The sequence below is a fragment of the Tachyglossus aculeatus genome, chromosome 21 (genome assembly GCF_015852505.1).
Source record: "Tachyglossus aculeatus isolate mTacAcu1 chromosome 21, mTacAcu1.pri, whole genome shotgun sequence".
Taxonomy (NCBI): domain Eukaryota; kingdom Metazoa; phylum Chordata; class Mammalia; order Monotremata; family Tachyglossidae; genus Tachyglossus; species Tachyglossus aculeatus.
This window is the reverse complement of record NC_052086.1, coordinates 17,439,878-17,462,275: the sequence shown is the minus strand read 5'-3', so window position 1 is coordinate 17,462,275 and position 22,398 is coordinate 17,439,878. Positions and strand designations below refer to the sequence as shown.

At 40.2% G+C, this 22,398-nt stretch overlaps 1 protein-coding gene across 3 annotated transcripts in view; it reads left to right on the top strand.

Moving 5' to 3' along the window:
* The window catches only part of EIF4ENIF1 (eukaryotic translation initiation factor 4E nuclear import factor 1), a 49,310-nt gene extending 27,312 nt beyond the window's left edge, over positions 1 to 21,998 (top strand). The window contains exons 7-19 of one of the 3 annotated variants that reach the window (XM_038762665.1): positions 46 to 221; positions 3,880 to 4,015; positions 4,351 to 4,530; positions 6,681 to 6,913; positions 11,253 to 11,324; positions 11,895 to 12,078; positions 12,233 to 12,312; positions 12,672 to 12,811; positions 15,038 to 15,122; positions 17,015 to 17,144; positions 19,278 to 19,622; positions 19,944 to 20,108; positions 21,157 to 21,998. In XM_038762665.1, the coding sequence (XP_038618593.1) occupies positions 46 to 221; positions 3,880 to 4,015; positions 4,351 to 4,530; positions 6,681 to 6,913; positions 11,253 to 11,324; positions 11,895 to 12,078; positions 12,233 to 12,312; positions 12,672 to 12,811; positions 15,038 to 15,122; positions 17,015 to 17,144; positions 19,278 to 19,622; positions 19,944 to 20,108; positions 21,157 to 21,398 (2,168 nt within the window). In that variant the 3' untranslated portion in view covers positions 21,399 to 21,998. Of the gene's footprint in view, positions 1 to 45; positions 222 to 3,879; positions 4,016 to 4,350; positions 4,531 to 6,680; positions 6,914 to 11,252; positions 11,325 to 11,894; positions 12,079 to 12,232; positions 12,313 to 12,668; positions 12,812 to 15,037; positions 15,123 to 17,014; positions 17,145 to 19,277; positions 19,623 to 19,943; positions 20,109 to 21,156 lie in introns of all 3 variants that reach the window. The other 2 variants (XM_038762664.1, XM_038762666.1) reach the window with 2 other exon arrangements.
* The last annotated feature ends 400 nt before the right edge of the window (positions 21,999 to 22,398 follow it).

The following is a 22,398-nucleotide window of genomic DNA, read 5'->3' as shown; positions in this document are numbered from 1 at the left end:
TGTGGTTTGAACTGATTCCACCCCCCCCATCCTCCTTGTCCTAAGGAATAGTAGAATGCAATGGTGGCGTGGCAGAAGAGGATGAAGTGGAGGTCATTCTTGCTCAAGAGACAGCAACAGATCAGGAAGTGCCCAGAGAAGCAGTGCTGCCAGAACAAGCACCTGGAGAATTCGATTTCAATGAGTTCTTTAACCTCGACAAAGTCCCTGGTTTGGCTTCGGTGAGTGAACCAGCTCCACAATTAAGGCAGAATCAGCCAGTCTTGATATGGGTGCTAACTTTCCTTATTGTAGTCCTATTAAAATAATGTTTTAAAAATAATTAGAGAAGACACTGGAGAATCTTCTTGGCCTAATCTAATTTAGAAATTGCTTTTTTTCACTATTCCCTTTGACTCACTACGCTGTTTCCTTTCATTTTTGACAGGGGAATAGAAACAGTTGTAATATTAGCTGTGACTTTTTTTTTTTTTCTCAAGCTTCATCAATGATTGCATGAGTCTCTCTTTTTTAATACCCTTTGAGTAATGGAAAGTCTTTGGACGCATTATACCAAGTAAAATGTCTGACATCTGACATTATCCAGAAATGAAACAATAATAATAATAAGCCTTTTTAGTCTTGAAATTAAGAATATCCTTCAAATTGCCGGTGAATATGATGTAATCAATAGGACTAATAGATTTCAATGCAAGTTATTCATCATTAATAACCTTTCTTGCCTTGGAGAAGAGAATAATTATCCAATGTCTGATTATATGGATTTTTTTTTTTGGTTTTGATATGGAATTAGTGACAGAGTTGAGTTGATATTACAAATGTGGTGGTTTGAATGTCTAATCTGGGGTACATGTGAGTGTTCCAGGAACAAATAACACATTAGAGCAACATTGGAATTATAAGAATTTGTTGCAAGTCCCCTTCTTACCCCACCCCCAAATTTTCTTTTTTTTTCCCAGCAGATCCCTATTGGAGCCTATATAGTACAGCACTTTACTGTCTTTATTTTGTGTCTTTAATGAGAAGGATCACAACGATATATTCATGCTCTCTTTAAAGATCAGAAAACGTGGTAGAATATAATCCTAAAATTAAGCCTGCTGGCAAAAGTAATACAGATGTGCCAAACAAAATCTTGTCTTGTATCTTCAGAATTCTCAAAAGTTTGCCCCTTTTCTTTGGTCTTGGACCTCTTATTAATAGTATAATAATGGTGCACCTGCAGAGAAACTGTCCAAATGTATGTACGTATTTTTTATATATCACATTTACCTATAGGCCCTTTGTATTTGACGATATTGACTAATACTATGACAAGGTGTCAGTGGTAACTAGACTGTGTGACTTAGCAAACCTTCCACACTTACTGAAAGACACCCTCCAACTTGACTTGCACCTGCTCTCTTTGATATCTGTCACTGTTTTCCACTCTCTCCCAGTTTGTCTAATACTCCTGTTCAGAGATGCACCATTCTTGATTTAGATGTACAGAACTATGCTTAATTGGCCATGCTCATCTGGGTAGGTGGGCAGTGTAGATCACCGAGGTCAGTCAATCCATGGCATTTATTGAGCACCTGCTGAGTGCAATGCATTGTACTCAGTACTTGGAAGAGAACAACAAAAGCAACATACATATTCCCTGCACTCAAGAACCTTACAATCTAATGGAGCCGACAAACTTAACAATAGTGGGAGCAGGAGAAGGGGGGAATAGTTGTAAACTGGTACAAATACATCAGAATTCTATAGCTGAATATATAGAATCTACAAATATTCAAGTACATAAAAGCTGAGGCTAAAAATTAAATTCATAAGTCTTAAGGGTGGCTGATGAGTTGAAGTGACTAAAGTGTTGTGAATTAACCTAGGAAAGCTTCCTTTCAGTAGGTGGTGGATTTTAGGAGCGGTATAGAGAAGGAATTCTAGGCCAGGTCCCAGGTAATACATGGAACTAGAGCTTCTTTGCTATTCAGCTACTGTAGCCAGCAGTGTGTTCAGATTAGAACAGCTATTTGTTCATTTACTAAGCTGTTAAACTCCTACCCGACCAAAGGAATTTGCTCGTCATCCATTCCTACGTAGTACCTAGTACAAAGTTGTCATTTAGCGTTGGTTATATTATCACAGTTCCCAAGAATCCAAATTAAGGCTCATTCTGTTTAACTCAAAATAATGAATATACAGCATAGAAGACATCTTACATCCTGAACAGAAAACCTGAAACTCAATTTTCTGCATTTAATTTTCCATCAACTTACTAATAGCCTAAAGAATAAGTAATAATTGTGGTGTTAAGCACTTAAAGTACCAAGCACTATAATCAGCCTTGGGATAGATACAATATAAGCAAACAGCACCTGACATTTGAAATTGAATGCTACTTCACCACATCATCATGGTAGAGAATGCAAGTGCACATTTCCCTGTATTGTAACATTTAATGTTAAAGCTACTGATTTTATATAGCTGAAGGAAGTCTGGGCATCTCATCCTGATAACATAAAAACATTTAAGGCCTTAGATTAGGCTTGCCAGTCACTGACTAGCCTTTGGAAGTACGTGAATATTGAATTGCTCAATTCTAAAGAATACATGTAGTGAAAATGCATTTGTAAAATGAAATGTGCTTTTGATTAAGTGCCCTTTTATTTCACCTGTGCCTTCTAGACACATTTACAGAACTAAAATTCTATGATTCCGGGGAGTTACTTCCTTGACAAACCCTGCATTAAGGAAAACTTGCATTTATAATCCACCTTGACCATATATCAGTGGTATTTATTGAGTGCTTACTATGTGTGGAGAACTGAGTTAAGCGCTTGGGAGAGTATGATAGCATTGACAGATGCGATCCCTGCCCACAACAAGCTTACAATCCAGAGGGACTGTGCATACACATGTTCTCAACTATTCTAACATTGTAACATTGTATGACATTCTCTCCAGGCAGGTTTATGTTATTGGAAGAATATTCCCTTACTCCCCAACCGAGTCTTATCCAAAATGAGAGAACTGACGTGTGTGTGTGTGTGTGTACATACATGGGTATACACACATAGACACACACATTCTCCCCAAGGACTGCTGCTGAAGGCTCAAATACTTAACAGCCTATGTAGTAAATTTCTCTTGAAACTTCTGCTTTTAGAAAGCTAATATCCAAGATCTAAGCTAATATATAAGATTAAGGTTATCTATTGGTAAACTAATTGCAAGCCACAATTTAAATCAGTTGCAGTTGAAACTCTTGGTGTGGCAGCATAGCTCGTAAAGACAAGTAGCAGTTATCTTGCTTTAATTGGAACTGGAGAGATTACCTCCTATAAAAGTCAAGATAATTCAGCTCTTATTCCCATCAGACTTGGGACCCTAAAAGTAACCTGGCAATGTAGTCGTCAAAATTGGGTTTTGGGCTCTGTTCATCTTCCCACAGAGAACTAACCTGCAAAACTAACAATCCTGGAAAAGAAAATGTATCAACCAGGACAAGATTAAGAATTTCATTGTCGTTAAACACCTACATTCTCACAGCTTAGTTCAAGATCTCTGAGTAGTTTGGCAAGCAAATCTTTGTCTCACATCTTTTCTGGTATTGATTAACCACTTCGGCCATACAGCTGTTTAAAGATCATGCTAGAAGGTGCATGGTTGACTCTGCCCAAATGTGGGCTGCCCAGAAATGGTACAGCTCTGGGAAGGAAAGTAAATGGTTTAAAAGATGCTGGAAAAGCCTAAATTCTGAGAAAGTTTAACTGCAGGTCAGCAGCATCAGAGGAAGTAACACAGTAAGTGTCCCTTTTTTGTATAAACCTTGTCCTCTGCTCACCGCTACATTTGGACTCCTGTCTACAGCTTTTTATTTTCTTTTTGGTTTAGATGATTGAAGATGTTCTGGGAGAAGGTTCAGTCTCCGCCAGCAGGTTCAGTAGGTGGTTCTCCAATCCTAGTCGATCTGGAAGCCGGTCCAGTAGCTTAGGATCAACACCACATGAGGAATTAGAAAGACTAGCAGGTAAAGTTTCATTTTAACTAATCACTGATGTATGGGTTTGTCTTAATTTCTTGTTTTGAGGAGAAAGGAGGGAAATACCTCATCTTTGGAGCAAATAAGCTAATTATAAAACAGTGAGCCTACACCTGAGAACTAATATATTTTGGTCAAAGCGGCTGGAATCTGGTTTTAATTGCCTTCTAACGTGACCTATCGATTTTTGTTTTATTATTCGTGGGAAGTATGAACTCTTCCCTCTTTGTTCTAAAAGGTCTATATTAAACCAGTATATGTATGAAGGAAAAATCTATTGGTTCCCAAGCTAATGCGGTTTTACTCATGGTTTGCTGTTTCAGGTCTGGAGCAAGCTATTCTCTCCCCAGGCCAGAACTCGGGAAACTACTTTGCTCCTATACCATTGGAAGATCACTCTGAAAACAAAGTGGATATTCTAGAAATGCTACAGAAAGCAAAAGTAGACTTAAAACCTCTCCTCTCAAGTCTCTCCGCCAACAAGGAAAAGCTTAAAGAGAGCTGTAAGTGTTCCTGGTGGCACACTTCAGACAATGTAAAAGTTTTTTCAGATTCCATTCCTGTAGATTTTCATTCTGATAGTCTCAGGGCTAAATCTAGGAAGGACTATAATTTACTTTCAAACCCTCCAGTGTGCATATCTGGTTCCTGCACTTTTTCTTCTAAACTTGCTTTTTTCAATTAAGCTTTGTGTTCTGCCACCTTTAATGAATCTTAATGAACAATTTAATCCTATAAATCATCCCTGAATGAAAGGATGGGACTCCTCTTCCTATCATAGATTCCTAGTAAAGGACTTCACACTTCATATTATTGAAAGGCGAGAGTAAGGCCAAAAGTCATTTACTATATGGCAGAATTTTAGTAATCCTGAGATTTTAATTTTGTATTGTCTTGAACAAATGGAACATAAATGCCTTAACTGAGTTAGACCGGTAATTCCACCTCCATTGGGTAGCTTGGTTGGAGGAACCTGTGATGGTGGCTCTCTTAGATATCAGTCTTATTTAGGGATATTCCATTTTTAAATTCTCTAACTCTCCCTTTAGTAAGTCGCCATTGTGGGCGACTCATCCATGGAATTCACCTCAAGCCTTCTGAACCTACTTAGACTTCTTTCTTATCGTAGCAAATTACACCTGTATGAAGTGTTCTCTTTTTTGTTTTGGACCACCTACCACCTTCAAGCTTTCCCTTTTTTATTTTTTCTAATGGTATTTGTTAAGCACTTACTCTGTTGCAGGCAGCCTACTAAGCACTAGGTTGGATACAAGATGCAGGACACAGTCCATGCCCTACATGAGGCTCAAAGTCTTAATCTACATTTTACAGATGAGGTAACTGAGGCACAGAAAAGTAAAGTGACTTGCCTGAGGTTACACAGCAGTATTAGAACCCAGGTCCTCTGACTTCTAGGCCTGTGCTTTTTTCCCCCTTTCCCTTTTCCTGGTGTAGCATTTGGTGGAAAAATAATTTTGTCCTCACTCTACATATTTGGGTACCTGTAACATGGAATAGAACAGTAATGGTTTTCTTATCTAATTCTTCCCCTGTAATTGAATCATTCCAGACAAGGCAATGACTAGTGTATTATCTCAAAAAGATCACTCAGCCATCTACCTTATTAGTCTGTTGTGATAAGGAAGAACCTCTTGTTCATAAAACTCGAGTCTACTGCAAATAATTTGGTAAAATCAATCTTATATCATGTTCCATTTTCAGGGAGGGACACTGTCACCATCCTTCCTATAATAATTCATTATGCATATTTTAAAATTAAAGTTGTGTTATTTTTAACATTAGCTAAAACTTTAAGTGCTTAATAGACAGGGGCTTGTTTATGGACAACAGTCCTACTCTTAACATCATGTGCACAGCACAGTCATGTATTTTACTTTGGCTCAGTCTTACCTTCTATTAACCTAAATTTCTTCTATCTTTTCTCAAAAGGCAGTCTTTGTGACCTGTTAATCAATTTTTTTTATGCTGGACTTTCTCAAATTATTCTATATGCCTTTTAAATTAGTGAGCTCTTAACAGAATATGGTAAATTACTTCTTGGACTATACACTAGAATCACGTTGGCTATTTGGCAAAATAGTGCTGCTGATCTAGAGTTAGTAATCCTCAGGCTTTACTGCCATCCAACTAGGCACTTGCCAGGTGGCCAGTCCTGCACTTATGCCTCTTTATCCTCATCCTCTTTATTCTTTAATCCAAAGTTTTCAACGAGGTTAAAACAGCCTCTGAGAATGCTTTGACACATTGTTGAGGATGTGGTCATTTAGTTGCAGGAGTAGCAGTAACAACTCTCAGGTGGTAAGCAAATACTTCATATAAAATCTTAGGACTCCTGGAATATAGTTTTGTAAAATTCCCTCTTCTGACTTAAGTCCTTTTTAAAGTTTTAACTCTAGCCTCCAAGATTCTTGCTTCCCTAAACAATTTGAGTTTAGTGGTAAAGTAATATAAACTCCTGTGGGAAAAATAATAGTGTCTATCTTGATTTCTGCTAAAACTCGAAGCTTGAAACCCTAACTGTTAGTATAGCAAAAAATGAGCTTTTACCTTGAGTTTGGCCTTCTGTGGCAGAGTATTTTGAATTATAAAGTCAGTGCCTCATTTTAAATGGTGATATTTGTTAAATCAACAGCGCATTCAGGAGTTGTGCTCTCAGTCGAAGAAGTAGAAGCTGGGCTTAAAGGCCTGAAAGTGGATCAGCAGGGGAAAATCTCTACGCCTTTCATGGCAGAGCATTTGGAGGAGGCACTAACTGCGGTTGCTAGCTCTAGACAACTCAAAAAAGACGGTGATATGTCTGCATTTAACAAGCTAGTGAGCAGCATGAAGGCAAGTGGGACTTTACCTTCACAGCCCAAAGTCAATGTAAGTAAAACAAAAGATACTACATGGCACATAAATGGATCCATAACAAATTACACTTAGTGAACAACTGTCATACTGTTCTCTCCCAAGCGCTTAGTACAGTGCTCATTAAATACCATTGATTGTTTAATTGGGTGTTCTATAGTGATGGTATTGGGTTAATATTTTCTTTTCTAAATATGGTAGGTGGAGGGGGATGTGAACAAAGCAAAGCCTAAATGACTGTTGTTGACTACCACATTGTGGTTTTTTCAATTTGATTACATTATAAATGCTGGTGAGAAGTAGAAGCTTTACTTGGTTAGTACTGGAGGAATACTTTGCCTGATAGGCCTTCACACTGATAACTATAAAAAAAAAAATCATCCATCTTTAGAGTGATTTCTTTTTTCTTTTTCTCATTTTCCTGTTTTTGCCCTGCCTGCTCTTTTCTGCCTGCTCCTGAAACATCTGGGCTTAACTGACTTAATAGGATTTGACAGTCATGAAATCAATTTCTAGGCATTGAGATCTTAAAAGCTTAAATGGGTGGTAGAATGCAGTAATGAGTTCTATTCTTGAATCATTCTACTCGGTTTATGCATTAATACCAAATTTTAAGAATTTGACTCAGGATTATATATGGTTAGTGCAGATTTATGATTTAAGTAGGCATCCAGTAATTGTCTAAAACCGACACCAATTTGGCCTTCATTTTGTCTTCCCGTACACCCCATGAAATAAAGGCAGCTGTCTTCCCTCTACTAGTGCTTCTTCCTTTTTCACACACCGGACAATCTTGGTGACCCCGTAGATGACCTGAAGACTAGGAACTGGAGGAAGCAGGTATAAAAGACCTTTGTGCTAAGTTTTCCAGCTCCACCTTTGCTTTTTCTTCTTCCTAATGAAAGGGGAAAGCCTCAGGTTTGACAGGTCCTTCCTCTACTTAAAAAAGGTTATTTTAGACTTAATATAAAATGCTCTTTGGAGAAGATTTTAGGATTATTTCCCTAAAAAGACCCAATTCACATCATGGAAGAAGGCTTATTACTGCAAGTGACCACTTCTGGTATTTGGAATTGCGTGGGCTCACGTTCCCTCACTAATATTAAAACTTACAAGCATGTGTTTGCTGATTGAATTCTTCAGTAGAACATTTTGAGTTACAAAAACACCCCAGACAATTTGAGCCTCAATACCTAAAGAACAGCAGATGAGTGTTTTATAGATGTAACAAAACCTTGTTATGGCTAGAGAATGCTTGCTAATTCTGTTGTACTGTGTTCTCCCAAGTGCTTCGTGCTGTGGTGCTCAATAAATACCACTGATTGGTACAGTGTAATATTCCAGTGTCCCCCAGGAATCCTGAACATGTGAGTTCTGATTTCCATATCCGTGCTCTAGGACCCACTGGCACTGCATGTACTCCAGGCCTAAGAGGAGACATACCCAAATGGGATAGTTCTTTGGAAACATTTACTTTGACTGTTTCCAAGCTTTTGATTGACATAACTGTTCCTGTACCCTGGTGTTATATCTGCTGTGTATCATCTGTAGTGTCAGATTCCTTGGTCATCCTCCTAGTTCAGTTGTGCACATTGAGCCGTAACCACTTGCACCAAAGAACTGATTACTTAAATAGCCGAATTTTATAGAGCACAGTTTTGAGATAACATGATTGACATACTCCACCTACATCTTGACACTCATGGGTATTCCCTTGCCTAGCACCATCTCTGACTGTGGGAATAGACTCTAAAAATATCATTGAAAATGTGGAAAATAAAGGAAGCCTTCAGCACAACTAGTTTTCATCGTACAGTACACTGTCAATCACTTCTGGATGGTTTTTTTGAAAACCAGTAAATCAGGACCAGGAAGATATAATGTAGAAGTAGAATATAAAGTAGAAACCAGTCAGGTGACAGTAAATTGGAAGCGTACAATACAGATCGGGGCACACACACACACAAGATCAGTAATGGAGTGTGATTTTCATGCAGAGCATGGCAAGTTATGCTTATGAATAACCAAAGCAAAAAGTACGGTCCCTACTCTTGAAGTGCTTTCAGTCTAATGGCCCCTACCCTGAGAGCCCTCAACCTAATGGGGGGAGGCAAGTAGTCCATAATTGCCAAATGCACAATAAGGTAAGAGGGTACATGCAAAAGTAAGCAAATACATAACAAATATACAGACATATCCATGCTAGAGTAACTGTTGGGTTGGCCCCACCTCAATTAGTTAAATTGACTCTTGGGAGCCAGGGTTCTTTAGGAAAGCTTTTAAGGTGGAGAGGAGACGTGGTTTGTCATAGTCAAGAGGAGACGTTCCATCAGGATTGAGGGGTAGATGTGTTCCCTCATATTGTCCATGTATTTACTGACAGAAATCTGATTCTTGCACATATAGTTTTCAGAGCATTGTAAAATGTCTTCACTATACTGTTTCATAAAACTGATTAGATCTGTAGTTGAAAATTACCCTGCTCCAGCAGGCTGTACATCAATCCTAGAACTATGATCATTCAGTAAAGGAAGATGATGTTGCATTCAGGTAAATGTTATTTTTACAGTTAAAATTTGGGTATGAAATGTGTTTAACGATATCCACGTTTAAGTTTCTTCATTTAAATCCTTCCCTCTAATTATGAAAAAATTGAAACCCTAACCTAATTTGTTGACTGACTCAAATATTGTTTCATACAGAATAGTGTTCCGAGAGCAAAAGCCTTAGTGTTCAGCAAGGTTTACGGTAGTTCTAAAGCTTTTCTTCAAAATGTTATACAGAATTCAGTCCAAATTGAATTGATCCTTTGAGGGAGAAATTCCAGATAGTGATAAATGGAAATAGGGAACGATGTTTCATTTTAATTGATATAAGAATATTCCACAGAAGGGATTGAAAAGTTATAAAAACTTTGCTACCTAGCTATAAACCTTAAAACTAATTCATGTTTAACCATATTCTAAGCATGAATAATTCGATACATTTCTTTCCAGAGGATTCGTTTCTAAAGAACCATGATAGGTGGCTAACATTGAAAATGGAAATTACATCTATGAGGGGTTTTTTCTGTGTGTGTGTGTTCTGATCAAGTTGTCTTAATTCACTCTTGCTGGAAAATAAAGTTATTAGTGCTTTATTTCTCCATTGAAACTATCAGTACCAGTTATGGGCACTAGAAAGAAAATTTACCTAGATGCCAGGAACCGAGCTATTGATAGGAGCCTGTTTTTGGTATTTGCGTAGTAACCTAACAGGGAGATTGTCCTAAAGGAAGCACTTAAAATGCTCTGAATCATGATTTTGAAAGACCTGCTGAATTTATGGAGACCCAAATTTTGTGACATATGGAGGAGTTGTTGGGAGACTTTGAATTTAATGCAGAGTAAAGAATCTGTGTAACACTTGCCTATTTCTGTATAGATTTACTAAATAGGTGAGTGTAAAGAACTGAACTCCTCCAGAATACTTGGTGTGTAGAAGTCTATTTTCACTCCATTTACTCAGAAGAATGTTAGTTTCTGACTGCTTTTTGGGTACCAAATGTAGCCAGATGACACTAGGAAGCAGCATGGCCTAGGGGAAGAGCATGAGTCTGGGAGTCAGAGGACCTGGGTTCTAATCCCATCTCTGCCAGTTGCCTGCTGTGCCTCTGGGCAAGTCATTTTACTTCTCTGAGCCTCAGTTTCCTCAACTGTAAAATAGTGATTCACAGTCTATTCACCCTCTTACGTAAACTGTGAGCCCCGTGTGGGACAGGGACTGTGTCCAACCTGATTAATTTGTATCTACCCCATTGTTTAGAACAGTGCTTGACACATAGTGTTTTAACAAATACCATAATGTCAGCTCTTGATTTACTCATGGACGTGGGGGACAGGGTTACTGAAATTTACATAAAGCTAACTCCCCACACCACACTGTTAATAAGTAGCAAAATTCATTGATTTGTTTTACCCTCTTTCATTTTTCCTGCCCCCTCTTCCCCATCCCCCCCGTGGTGGCAAGAATAAGTAGTAAAATGGCCATGAATTGCTGTTGAGCAGAGAAGGAGAAACAGTGCGGGCTAGTTCATAAACTGAATGAATCATCCTCTACAGAAACTGCCTTACCTGTCCATGCTGGCTGTTGGTACTTTTTCACTTGTGAAAGAAACCCAATTGAATCATGGCTTAAATATGCTTTAATAGGGATGAATTAGCTTTTCCTGCTGGAGTGTTTTTACAGGAAGAAAAGGAAACTTGAACAGTGAACATCAAGACTGGACTCCTTGAGCTTAATTTCTCAGTTTCTAATTTACATATTTAAAAGGAGGGGGAGAAAGGTTAACATCAATTTTTCTTTGATTTCATAGAGAAATCTTGAAAGTCATTTGATGTCACATCCAGAGATCCCAAGTCAGCCTCTTCCGAAGAACATCTTGCAGGTAATTTTACTATTTTGTGTAGAGGCTGTAGAGCCATGCCCCCCACTCTTAACTCTAAAGCAGTCCAGATTATTGCTTGATTGCTTGTTGTTTCCTAATGACCCACAGTGTGACAGCACAGTTTGCTTTGGCTTTTGGATGAGACTAAAGCTATTGAGCACCCAGGAGGTAGACAGCATGTCTTGGGGGCCTTAATATTCTGTACTGAGAGGTAAAAAGTTTAAGGTGCTAGAGGTAAAGGGTGTTTCTTCCTGAAAATTGCTGTGACCTAGCCCCTATAAAACTATAGAATAACTCGTGGAATTATTTTGTTGACTTAGATATATGTTATCTGTATACAGAGGTGATAACATCAAGTTCATTTGTTGAAAGCAGTGGATTTTTCCATTGTAGTCGGAATGTCTTAAGCATTTATTGTGTGCAGAGCACACAGTTCTTGGGACCCAGGGATGGAGCTGCAAGGGTCATAACCTAAAAAATTGTTAGTGTAACTATGAATAAGGACTCATCCACTGGGTCACTTCACTTTGGAGCAATTGAGGCGTTTTTGACACTATATCTTCTCCTTAGGAACTTCTAGGTCCACCAGTCACCAGACCTGCTTCATCTAATCTTCTTAGTGGCCTGATGGGGAGTTTGGAACCTACAGCAAGTTTACTGGGCCAAAGAGCATCCTCTCCCCCCATCTCACAGGTGTTTCCAACTCGTGCTTCTTCAGCAGACTATCTTCGACCCCGAATTCCTTCCCCAATTGGTAAGCACATGCCTGCTTATATTTCTTTCTACGTCGTGAATGCGGTTGCCGTTCACATACTAGCATTTCAAAGCATAAATAACTCTAGAGACTATCTTGTAAAATCCCACCAGGTAATCTAACTGAAATGTACTGTTGCTTTTAATTTTAATAGGCTTTGGCCCAAGTTCTCAACAGTTGCTTGGGGATCCATTTCAAGGACTGAGGAAACCAATGAGCCCTGTTGCTGCACAGGTTAGGCTTAAGCTCCTTCTAAAACTGATTGCTTTTGATTGTAAGATTCAGTTGCACCTTGATGATTTTCTTAGACTGAAATGAAGTCAAGAACCACTTTTTAACACATCTCTTGGAAAATACTCTGGGCCAAAGTGTCAAGACGAACACAAAGCAAACATGTCATTAAATTGATCTACGATAGAAACACAACATCATTTTCCAACTTTCAGCTAAAGTAGCTATAGAAAATGTGGCTGCTCCTGAGGGAATGTGCCTGCTCTTGTGTGAATTGACCACGGATGCTCAAGACCCATGATGAAAGGAAAATGGCCTTCAGTTTTTACCAACTCCAATTAACTTCATTTTTCCTTCAGCAGATGAGCCAGTTAGAGTTGCAACAGGCTGCCCTAGAAGGGCTCGCATTGCCTCATGAACTAGCAATGCAGACGACTAATTTCTACCAGCCGGGCTTTGGCAAATCCCAGATTGACAAAAACAGAGATGGCTTTAAGAACAGGTGAGTAGGGGGGTTTTTTTGTTTGTTTTATTTCTCTTTGGGATTTTGGGTAGGGAGCAGGGGACGTAGGAAATTTGTGTTTTGTAAATGCTCCTTAAGACATTTTGCAGTATTGAGAGAGAAGAATACATAAATATTCTCTCCTCCACAGTTTCCTGGTTATGAAATTATGGCTCTGACTGGTTATAGGTCAGTGAAATTCGTGGATAATCTCACATGACCTCCCTTTTTAGCCAAGAGCTCTGCTCTCTACAAATTAATTCCTCTTCTCCACCATTCATGGAAGTGTCAACAAATAGTAATGCGGCCAAAAAGAAGGCTAATGAGAAGAGAGGGGAAGAATAGGATATGGATAACCCACAAACTGGATACCCAGTCCTGGAATAACCGAATGGTTGGTTTCTGTATTCTGGTACTGCCTAGAAAATCTAGTGGGGAATAGGTTTGTGTATGGATTATGGCTCATCAGTATGGTTCCTAAGCAGCTATATGTCTGCATAATAGAGGGGACTGATTCTAGTTTAGGAATTGTGATTGTTAATGTAGGATAATAGAATTTGGAACTCATAATTTGATTTAGCATCAGTCTCCCTCCCCTACTAGATTATAATAACTGTAGTATTTACACTTACTGTGTGCCAAGCACTGGGGTAACTACTCCTTGAAGGCAGGGACTATATCTAGAAACTCTTTCTCAAGCACTTAAAACAATGCCCTGACCAGAGCAACCTCTCATATTCTTTGGTTTGGGTAAGTGAGGGCCTAGTTCACTCTCCAGTGCCAATCTACATGCTGTGCCTGTATTGCGCCAACCTCTTTCCCATATTCTCCCTCTGACCTGATACTCCCTCCCACTCCATGTACCACAGGCCACTATTCTCCCCACCTTCAGAGCCCTCCTAAAATCACTCTCCCCCAGGAGGCCCTCTCCGATTTAAGCCCTGTATTCTATATTCCCTCTCTCTTCTTTGTCACCTGTGCATTTGACTCTGTACTCTTAGCACTTGATAATCACTTTACCCTCAGACCTACAGCACTAATGTACTCATCTGTTATTTACATTAATGTCTGTCTCCCCACTCTATACTGAAAGCTCTCTGTGGGCAGAGACTGTTTCTACCAACTGAGCTGCACTGTAGTCTTCCAAGCACGTAGTTACAATGCTCTGTACCCAGTAAGAGCTCAATAAATATCAGATTGACAAAGATAAATTGCCTTTCAGAAAGCAGCCAAGGGACTTCAGATGGGGATTCTGACTCCTTGCCTCTTGGAATTTCAGCCTGACGTGAAACTGTGGGGTTTTTTATTTGTTGTTGTTGTTAAAGAAAAAACCTCAGTTATGGGCCTGTAGCTTCATAGAGCCTTGAAGGGTCCCTTAACGGACAGTTGTTATTGAAACCGTAAATGATTCAGTGACGTGTAGTGAATTTTTATTCGAGTGACAGCTTTTGCTAAAGGGAAGCTTTCACAACAATGTGAATAGTAGTAGTAGTAGTGAATAGTGGTATTTCTTAACCACTTACTATGTTTCAAACACTGGGGAAGATACAAGTTAATCAGTGAGATATATAGTCCCTGAACCACACAAGGCTTAGTCTAGAAGGGAGAACAGGTGTTGAATCCCCTTTTTTTTTTTTTACAAACAAGGTAACCGAGACACAGAGCATTTAAAATATTAACTACAAAAGTCTGGCAAGTCAGCCAGTTAGTAGAAATCTCTTCATCCTACATCCAGCCTGGGCCTTGTATAACTGACCTATACTCAATTGCCCCATAATGTTTGTTTTCATTATGTGTTGTGGCTGGAATGCTACTAGCGAGTATTCTTCTAACAGCATGAGTCCATTTGGACTTGGCATGCTGTGTTCTTGAAAGTAACTGCTTTTGTGCCTGTGACGCTGTAGGTGATTACTGCAGCTTGGGTTTTCTTTAATGTGAGGCTTTGCAAGAATGCAAGCTTGTGACACAGGCAAATTAGGTATTTTTTTTAATGTACTCATTTTTTTGGCATTCAGGACACATTGCTATAACCAAGAGCTTGCTATAGGGAGTCGACGTGGGTTCCGTCTTTGGCTGTCACACAACACTATGGAGAATTAGTTCTAAATAAACTTAAGGCAGTTTGTAATTTTTTGCAGTCAATTTGAAGTGGTTCCAAATTATAAACCAATTCCTGTGAAAGCAGATTTCCTTAAATTTCTTTGCTTGTAACTTTCAACTTCACAGGCAACAGAGAGTGATTAAATCTCCTGCACCTGGACATCGAGGGAATTCAGCTTCTCCTGCTCCCGGTGCATCCATCACTAGCATGGTTAGTACAGCTGGATTTTATAATGAAATACCTAATACTTATGAGAGTACTTTGTCTTATTAAAATGTTTCTTTTAGGTTACTATGTCTTTGTAGTTTTAACACGTGTTTAGATTTCAGTTAAATCTTAATCTTCCCTTCTTTTCTCCCTCCACACCCTGCACCCTGATTAAAGTTAGTGTTAATACAGTTAAATATAGCTATTCCTCAAAATTATATTTTAGTCCTTCTGTATCTGAGCCTCCACAGTGTATATGGTTCTGCACCACACCAGGATATAGTGGGAAGAGCCCACTCAGATGTGACTTTAATGTGAGGAGAAATTGATGGCCATTGCAGGATTTTGCATAGACTATCTGAAAGAAACAGCTTCCTATATCAAAGAGTTTCACCTTGCTCACTTCTAGAGTTGTTGGTCACAGTTGCTATGTCTCACAAGTTTTTTTATATTTCCATAAGACTAAACGGGACTTGTGGTGAAACTTGACTACAAAGTCATGCAGCAACAGTCGTCCTCCTTGTTGTACTGCATACCCTGTATAACTATGGGCATACAGTCTCTTAACCCATGAGGGCTCTGGAACAAGATTAAGCTGGAAGGCAGCAGAGTAGGGTCTAGCAATGGGGACTGCATGGTTGGACCTCACCAAGTGGATTTCCATTTTTTAGACTCGTTTCTACCACAACTCAGCATTTTTGTTGTTAAAAACCCACAAATCTTTTGTAATTGGGCTGAACTCATCCTTGAAGTTGCAAAAGCAAACTGTCCCCAAGTCCATTTTGTCCTGACTCTAGAGACTTGTTACAGGCTGGTTTAGTCCAAAAGCAAAAAATAACCCTCAGCCAGGAACTGTACCTAATGACATGGGTTGTAAAAACCATAGCTTCAGGGCGTAATTAGGGGGTTTCAGTTAGGATTTGAATCTAAAAAATTTGAGCATTATTTTAGCTTTTGATTAGAGAAGAAGTGTGGCTCAGTTGAAAGAGCACAGGCTTGGGAGTCAGAGGTAATCCCAGCTCCACTACATGTCTGCTGTGTGACCTTGGGCAAGTCACTTAACTTCTCTGAGCCTGTTACCTCATCTGCAAAATGGGGATAAAGACTGTGAGCCCCATGTGGGACAACCTGATCACCTTGTATCCCCCCCAGCACTTAGAACAGTGCTTGGCGCATAGTAAGCTCTTAACAAATGCCATCATTATTATTATTATCTGCAAGACAAGTAATCTTACAACTCTTTTCTGGCCCTTGCAAAAGGCAAAATATTTGATAGTCCAGGCATATATAGCAATTCTAGGCCAGCCTTGCCTAATTTAATGCATTAGACTGCAAGTCAGTCCAAAACAAATTAAAATTTGGCTATCTTTGAGATGAGGAACAAGAGAAATGATGTCACTCCAACAACTGTGTAAAAATAGACAAGTGGCACTTACACAAACAAGCACCAGGTTTTGTTTACAAAGTGGGTAAAAGGAAATCCTCCAAGAAATTTGACCCAACTGCCACATCTCCAGATTCATTCGGTTGACAAAGACACTTCACCACACAAATGTACTAAATCAGCTTATCACCTGTAGCAGAATTAAGATGGAATAATAAAATCTTGTATACATTTTCCCTCCCCCACCCCCAGAAAAAAATTGACTCTAGGATAGAAACCAGATCCACTCCCCAATTTTATACCATAATTGACACTAGAACTGAAGTTAGTTGTTAAACATATTTACTTAGCAGACTATTGAATGCCTCAGACCATTTGTTCCCCTCTCCTTCCCTCCTCCCCAACCTCCCCCATCCATTTTTTTTATTTGCTTCACTTTTTTCAGAACCATATTACCTGGAGAGAATTGGTGGCATCACCTTTATTATTAATACTCTTTTCTTGCTTGTAGCTGTCTCCTTCCTTTACCCCTACCTCAGTGATTCGAAAGATGTATGAAAGCAAAGAGAAAAGTAAAGAGGAACCAACTCCTGGAAAACCAACAAGTGATGGGAAAGATGAAAATTCAAGGGCAAATGAAGGTACAGCATGCCACTGTTTGAGAGTCTGTTGCATAAACACACTAAAACTTGATTTTTAGAGGCTTTAAATTTGCATTGATCTAATTTCAAAACAGAGCTGTATTTTCAGAGTGACTGTGCATTATTAAAATCATTAAATGCAGTGCGGGAGTGGGAGAGAAGAGAAATGTTCTTGAAGATGGACGATCCAGCTTTCGGATCCGTACATTGTCACTGGAAAACCATAGAATTGACAGTTTGTATCTTTGCGGCAGTTGCTACATCAGCACATTTCATGATTTTTTTTTCCAGCCTCTTCGTAGCAAATCTTCCTAATATTAATCTTCAGCCTATTTCTTGACCACTAGTTCTTAGTAATAAATTACCAATAGGGGAAATGGGAGAGTATAAGGATATGTACATACGTGCCATAGGGATGGGGTGAATATCAAGTGCTAAGGGATTAAAGATCCAAGTGCATAGGTGACACAGAAGGGAAGGTGAATTGAGGAAATGAGGGTTTAGTTAGGGAAGGCCTCTTCAAGAAGATGTGGTTTTCAGAAGGGTTTGAAGGCAGGAAGCGTGTTGGTCTGCCGGATATGAAATGGGGAGGGAGTTTCGGGCATAGGCGGGTGCGGGATAATGGGAAGACAAGGCTGAAGTACAATGAGAAAGTGGGCATTAGAGGAGTGAAGTGTGTGGGCTGGGTATTGGTAGCTCAGCAAAGTAAGGCAGGAAGGGAAGAGCTAATTGAGTGCCTTAAGGCTGATGGTAAGGAGTTTGATGTGGAGATAGAAGGGCAGCCATCAGAGGCTTTTGAGGAGTGGAGAAATGTAGACTGTACCTTTTTCTGTATATTTTTTTTTATTATTGTGCAGCAGAGTGGAGTTTGGGGAGGGGAGAGACAAGAAGCAGGGAGTTCAGCAAGGAACCTAATGCAGTAGTTAAGGTGGGATCTGAGAAATGATCATATCAGTGTGGTAGTAGTTTAGGTGGGGAGAGAAGGGTGGTTTCTAGGTAGTTTGGCTTTCACTTTTCAATCCATCTTTATCCAGGCTATATTAGCAATCTGTAAAGGAAAGAAATGGTCCTGCTTATCCTAGTTTGGAAAGGTGCTGTGTGATATTGAAAGGGAGAATTAAGACCTCACAGCATTTACCAAGCAGTGGATTGAGGCTGCATATGGGAAAGTTGACCCTTCTAGAATTATGAGCTTCCTGAGCTAAAGAGATTCAAAAAGCTTGTGATTTCTGGAGGTTCCTCAGTATCCTCTGACTTGATGACCAGATTTAGCTATTTCAGTTATCCTGAAGTGAAACTTCTCTCTTACACAAATAGTCCTAATGTCAGGACTATTCAAGAGCTCATTATAAAACTGGAGTTCAGGAGGGCAGCTTTACTAACAGAAGATTCCCAAATTACTCCTTATTCAGAGACTAGGAAGATTAATTCCCCTCGAACACACTAATGGGAGAAGTGCCGAGTGAAGTGCAGTTTGGGGAAAATTGAGTTTGTTTTGAACAGACTGTGAGACTTCTAGACTGTGAGCCCACTGTTGGGTAGGGACCGTCTCTATATGTTGCCAACTTGTACTTCCCAAGCACTTAGTACAGTGCTCTGCACACAGTAAGCGCTCAATAAATACAATTGATTGAATGAACGGTAAAAAGTAGGTTTAGCCAAAACTCTGAGCTCCTCCTTAGCAAAATAAAAATAGGAACCCTGGAATCATTTGTTCATAAAATTAGAAAACTCACGTGACTAGCTTTTGTAGATGCCTGGTGCAAATAGCCTGAATGAAATCTAGTTCTGCACTGGACAATGTTTGAGGGGAAGAAACGGATAGAAGGGGTGTTAGTGTTTATGGTGTAGTTGTAAAAACTGCCTTTCCATAGGCTGGCACTCCCTCTCGGCGTTTGGCTTCTCATCATCATCATCAATCGTATTTACTGAGCACTTAGTATGTTCAGAGCACTGTACTAAGCGCTTGGGAAGTACAAATTGGCAACATATAGAGACAGTCCCTACCCAACAGTGGGCTCACAGTCTAAAAGGGGGAGACAGAGAACAAAACCAAACATACTAACAAAATAAAATACTTCTCGGGAAGTAGGGGCGGCTAACGTTGGAAAAATTCCTGTTGAATCTTTACAGATCACCTCCTTTCGTCGAGTTCCGCGGTGAACTCGGATCAAGATGCTATCCCCCCCATAAGTACCAAACTGTCAGCACTGCAGCGCTCAGCGTGTTCCACCCCACTGTCTCAGACCAACCGTTACACCAAAGAGCAAGACTTTAGGCCAAAATCGACGGGTCGGAAGACTCCTACAATGGCATCCCCAATACCAGGGACTCCTTTTCTCCGCCCAGTTCACCAGGTGCCACTCGTGTCCCACGTTCCAGTCGTGCGCCCTTCTCACCAGTTGCACCCTGGGCTGGTCCAAAGAATGTTGGCACAAGGAGTGCATCCACAACATCTTCCGTCTTTACTGCAGGCTGGTAAGTATCTTACTTGGCAAAAGCAGATTTGCCACCTCTCTGGGGACCGGTTTAAAATGCACAGATATTCTTAGTGGGCACCTGTAATCTAAACTGCGTAGAGCTAAATGGAAGGGCTGTTTCCCAGGAAGGTGGTAGAAGACCCTTCTTTGTAATCAATAGCATTTTTGAACACTTGTGTGCAGAGCACTGCATTAAGCGCTTGGGAGAATACAACAGAGTCGGTAGCCACACTTCCTGCCCTAATAATGTCAACTCTGTGAAAATCAAGTCTGAAAATTTGTAAAAAATGTTACTGAACACACTTACTTTGTCCAACAGGCATGATTCCTCCTGGAGTGGACTTGTCTCACTTGCAAGGAATATCTGGTCCCATTCTGGGACAACCCTTTTACCCGTTACCCACTGCTAGCCACCCCCTCTTGAACCCACGCTCTGGTACACCCCTGCAGCTGGCAATGATGCAACAGCAACTCCAGCGATCAGGTAAGGGGCTAAAATGAAAGACTTAATGTGTTGCCTTTCCAAGAAACTCTCTTCAGTGTGAGAGACTGGCTCTTTGTTTCGAAAACCTTCATCTTCATTGTAACCTTCATTGTAAAGTGCCATGTGGCCTTGGAGATTTTGTTCTTTTGTGGGGTTTTTCCTCCCATCCCACCCTCCTTTGGCGAGACCAGGCCGAAGTTGAGCTACCACAATTCCACTTTCAAGGCTTCCTCTTACTGTCAGGCAGTCCAGAAGGCACTACTTCCTGATCCGTGGAACTTTAACTCCCCAAACGGTAGCTTCTTTCAGGCCCGTCAGACTTCCTGTCACCGGCTTGGAAAAACTTACTCTTTTTTGATCATTTACGTTTAAAAAGATCTGTCCCATGAATCACTGATCTTGTACAGTATCTTCTGTGCGTCATTTAAAGAAGCATCGTGGCTCATTGGAAAGAGCAGGGGCTTTGGAGTCAGAGGTCATGGGTTTAAATCCCCGCTCTGCCAGTTGTCAGCTGTGTGACTTTGGGCAAGTCACTTAACTTCTCTGGGCCTCAGGTACCTCATCTGGAACATGGGGATTAAGACTGTGAGCCTGATTACCTTGTAACCTCCCCTGCGCTTAGAACAGTGCTTTGCACATAGTAAGCGCTTAATGAATGCCATAATTATTATTATTATTATTTAAAAATTTAAAAAATGTTGTCCTTTTTGGCACCGTTTGTCTTCATAAAAGGCAGTCCTAGCCTTATGTTAGACGGTTTCCTTAATTGATAGAATGGGTCCTAGAAAGGGGAGTCACAATGGCTTTCTGATCCCAGAGATCTGGGTCTTGAGTAGCCCTGGCTGATCAGTGTGCCGTGGGACTGGACCGGACTGCCAGGTGGTCTTTTGGGGTCAAAGGTTTCTGTAAATCAGGTTGACATGGCATCCCATTTTGGCGGTGCTTTGCTCCAAGTTCGTTGTCCCTCTTCTGCTTATCGCTGAAGTAAGCGGGCCCTATTTCTTTGAAGTTCTGCCGCGAAGTCACTCTCTCCGGTTTGTTTTAACAGTCCTACATTCTCCAAGCTCCAGCTCCCAGGGAATGACCGGTGGTGGGCAGACCACCTCCCAGAACATGCCGGGTCGTTCTGGACTGCCCCATGTATACTCACAGCTCGACCATCGCTCCAGCCAGCGAAGTGGGTCTCCCGTTGGCCTTGCAAAATGGTTTGGCTCGGATGTCTTGCAGCAGCCTCTCCCCTCCATGCCCTCCAAAGTGATCAGCGTAGATGAACTGGAATATCGGCAGTGAAGTAGGGGCTCCGGACATGGGTGGACCCTTCTGGGTCTCTTTAGACTATTTCGGAGGGTATTTCCAATCGAGACTTTAACACTTCCTCTTTTGTTTGGGGGCTTTTATTTGGGGCACTCTACAAAACTTTTTGAGAACCTGTTAGAAAGCACATGGCACCTGATGTTCTCTGCATCAAAATTAAGAATCTGTTAAGGCCACAGTAGCAAAGCCTGAGAAGATTTAGATGCAAGTTAACACAGGCTCAATCATGGAAATCCTTTTTTCTTCTCCCCCACCCCGACCCTCCCACTTTTTGTAAGATATGTGAATGAATTGCTGATGTCCTCATGTAAAGGTAGCAGCTAAAGGGTTCCTTCTGCAGAAATAAGTGTATAGAACCTGGTGTACAGACTTGTGTATAAACAACTTTTTGTACATAAATTATAGAATAGCTTTTTTGAACTTATACAGCTGTACATAAAAGTAGCTGAAATAGTTAAACTTTAGATGTGCCTACAGTTTGGATTTTTTTTTTTTTGGTTTTGTTTTGTTGTACATGTGGGACTTTCCTCTTTATTTTTTGTTCAAATTAAAGTTGCATATGCGAAGTGTGTGAAAGAAGTTGTTCTGCCTATTTTTCCTCTCCCTCTCTTATAACTACTCTTGTCTTTCCCACTGTTAGTCTGTTCTGTGCAAGCTTGCCGTAACTGGAATTGTGCACTCTTTCCTTTTGTGTTAATAGACTGAGGTACCTTTTGGAAGGAAGGAGCTTATGGTATATTTCTGTTAACCACTCTGAAGCTACAACCTGATTAACTATTTGACGATATTTAGGAAAAGGTTGTGATTATTTTGTTCCCCTTGGTTAAGGACAGATCTTGCAAAAATATTTAAATATGTTTGTCGGAATTTGTGATGGACTACTTGAGGAGCAATGTTTTCCTTATTTGTGTTGCTCTTCTCTAAAGTACCTTTGGGGAAGAAGCTTAGTGGAAAAATATTGAGATGGAGCAATGTT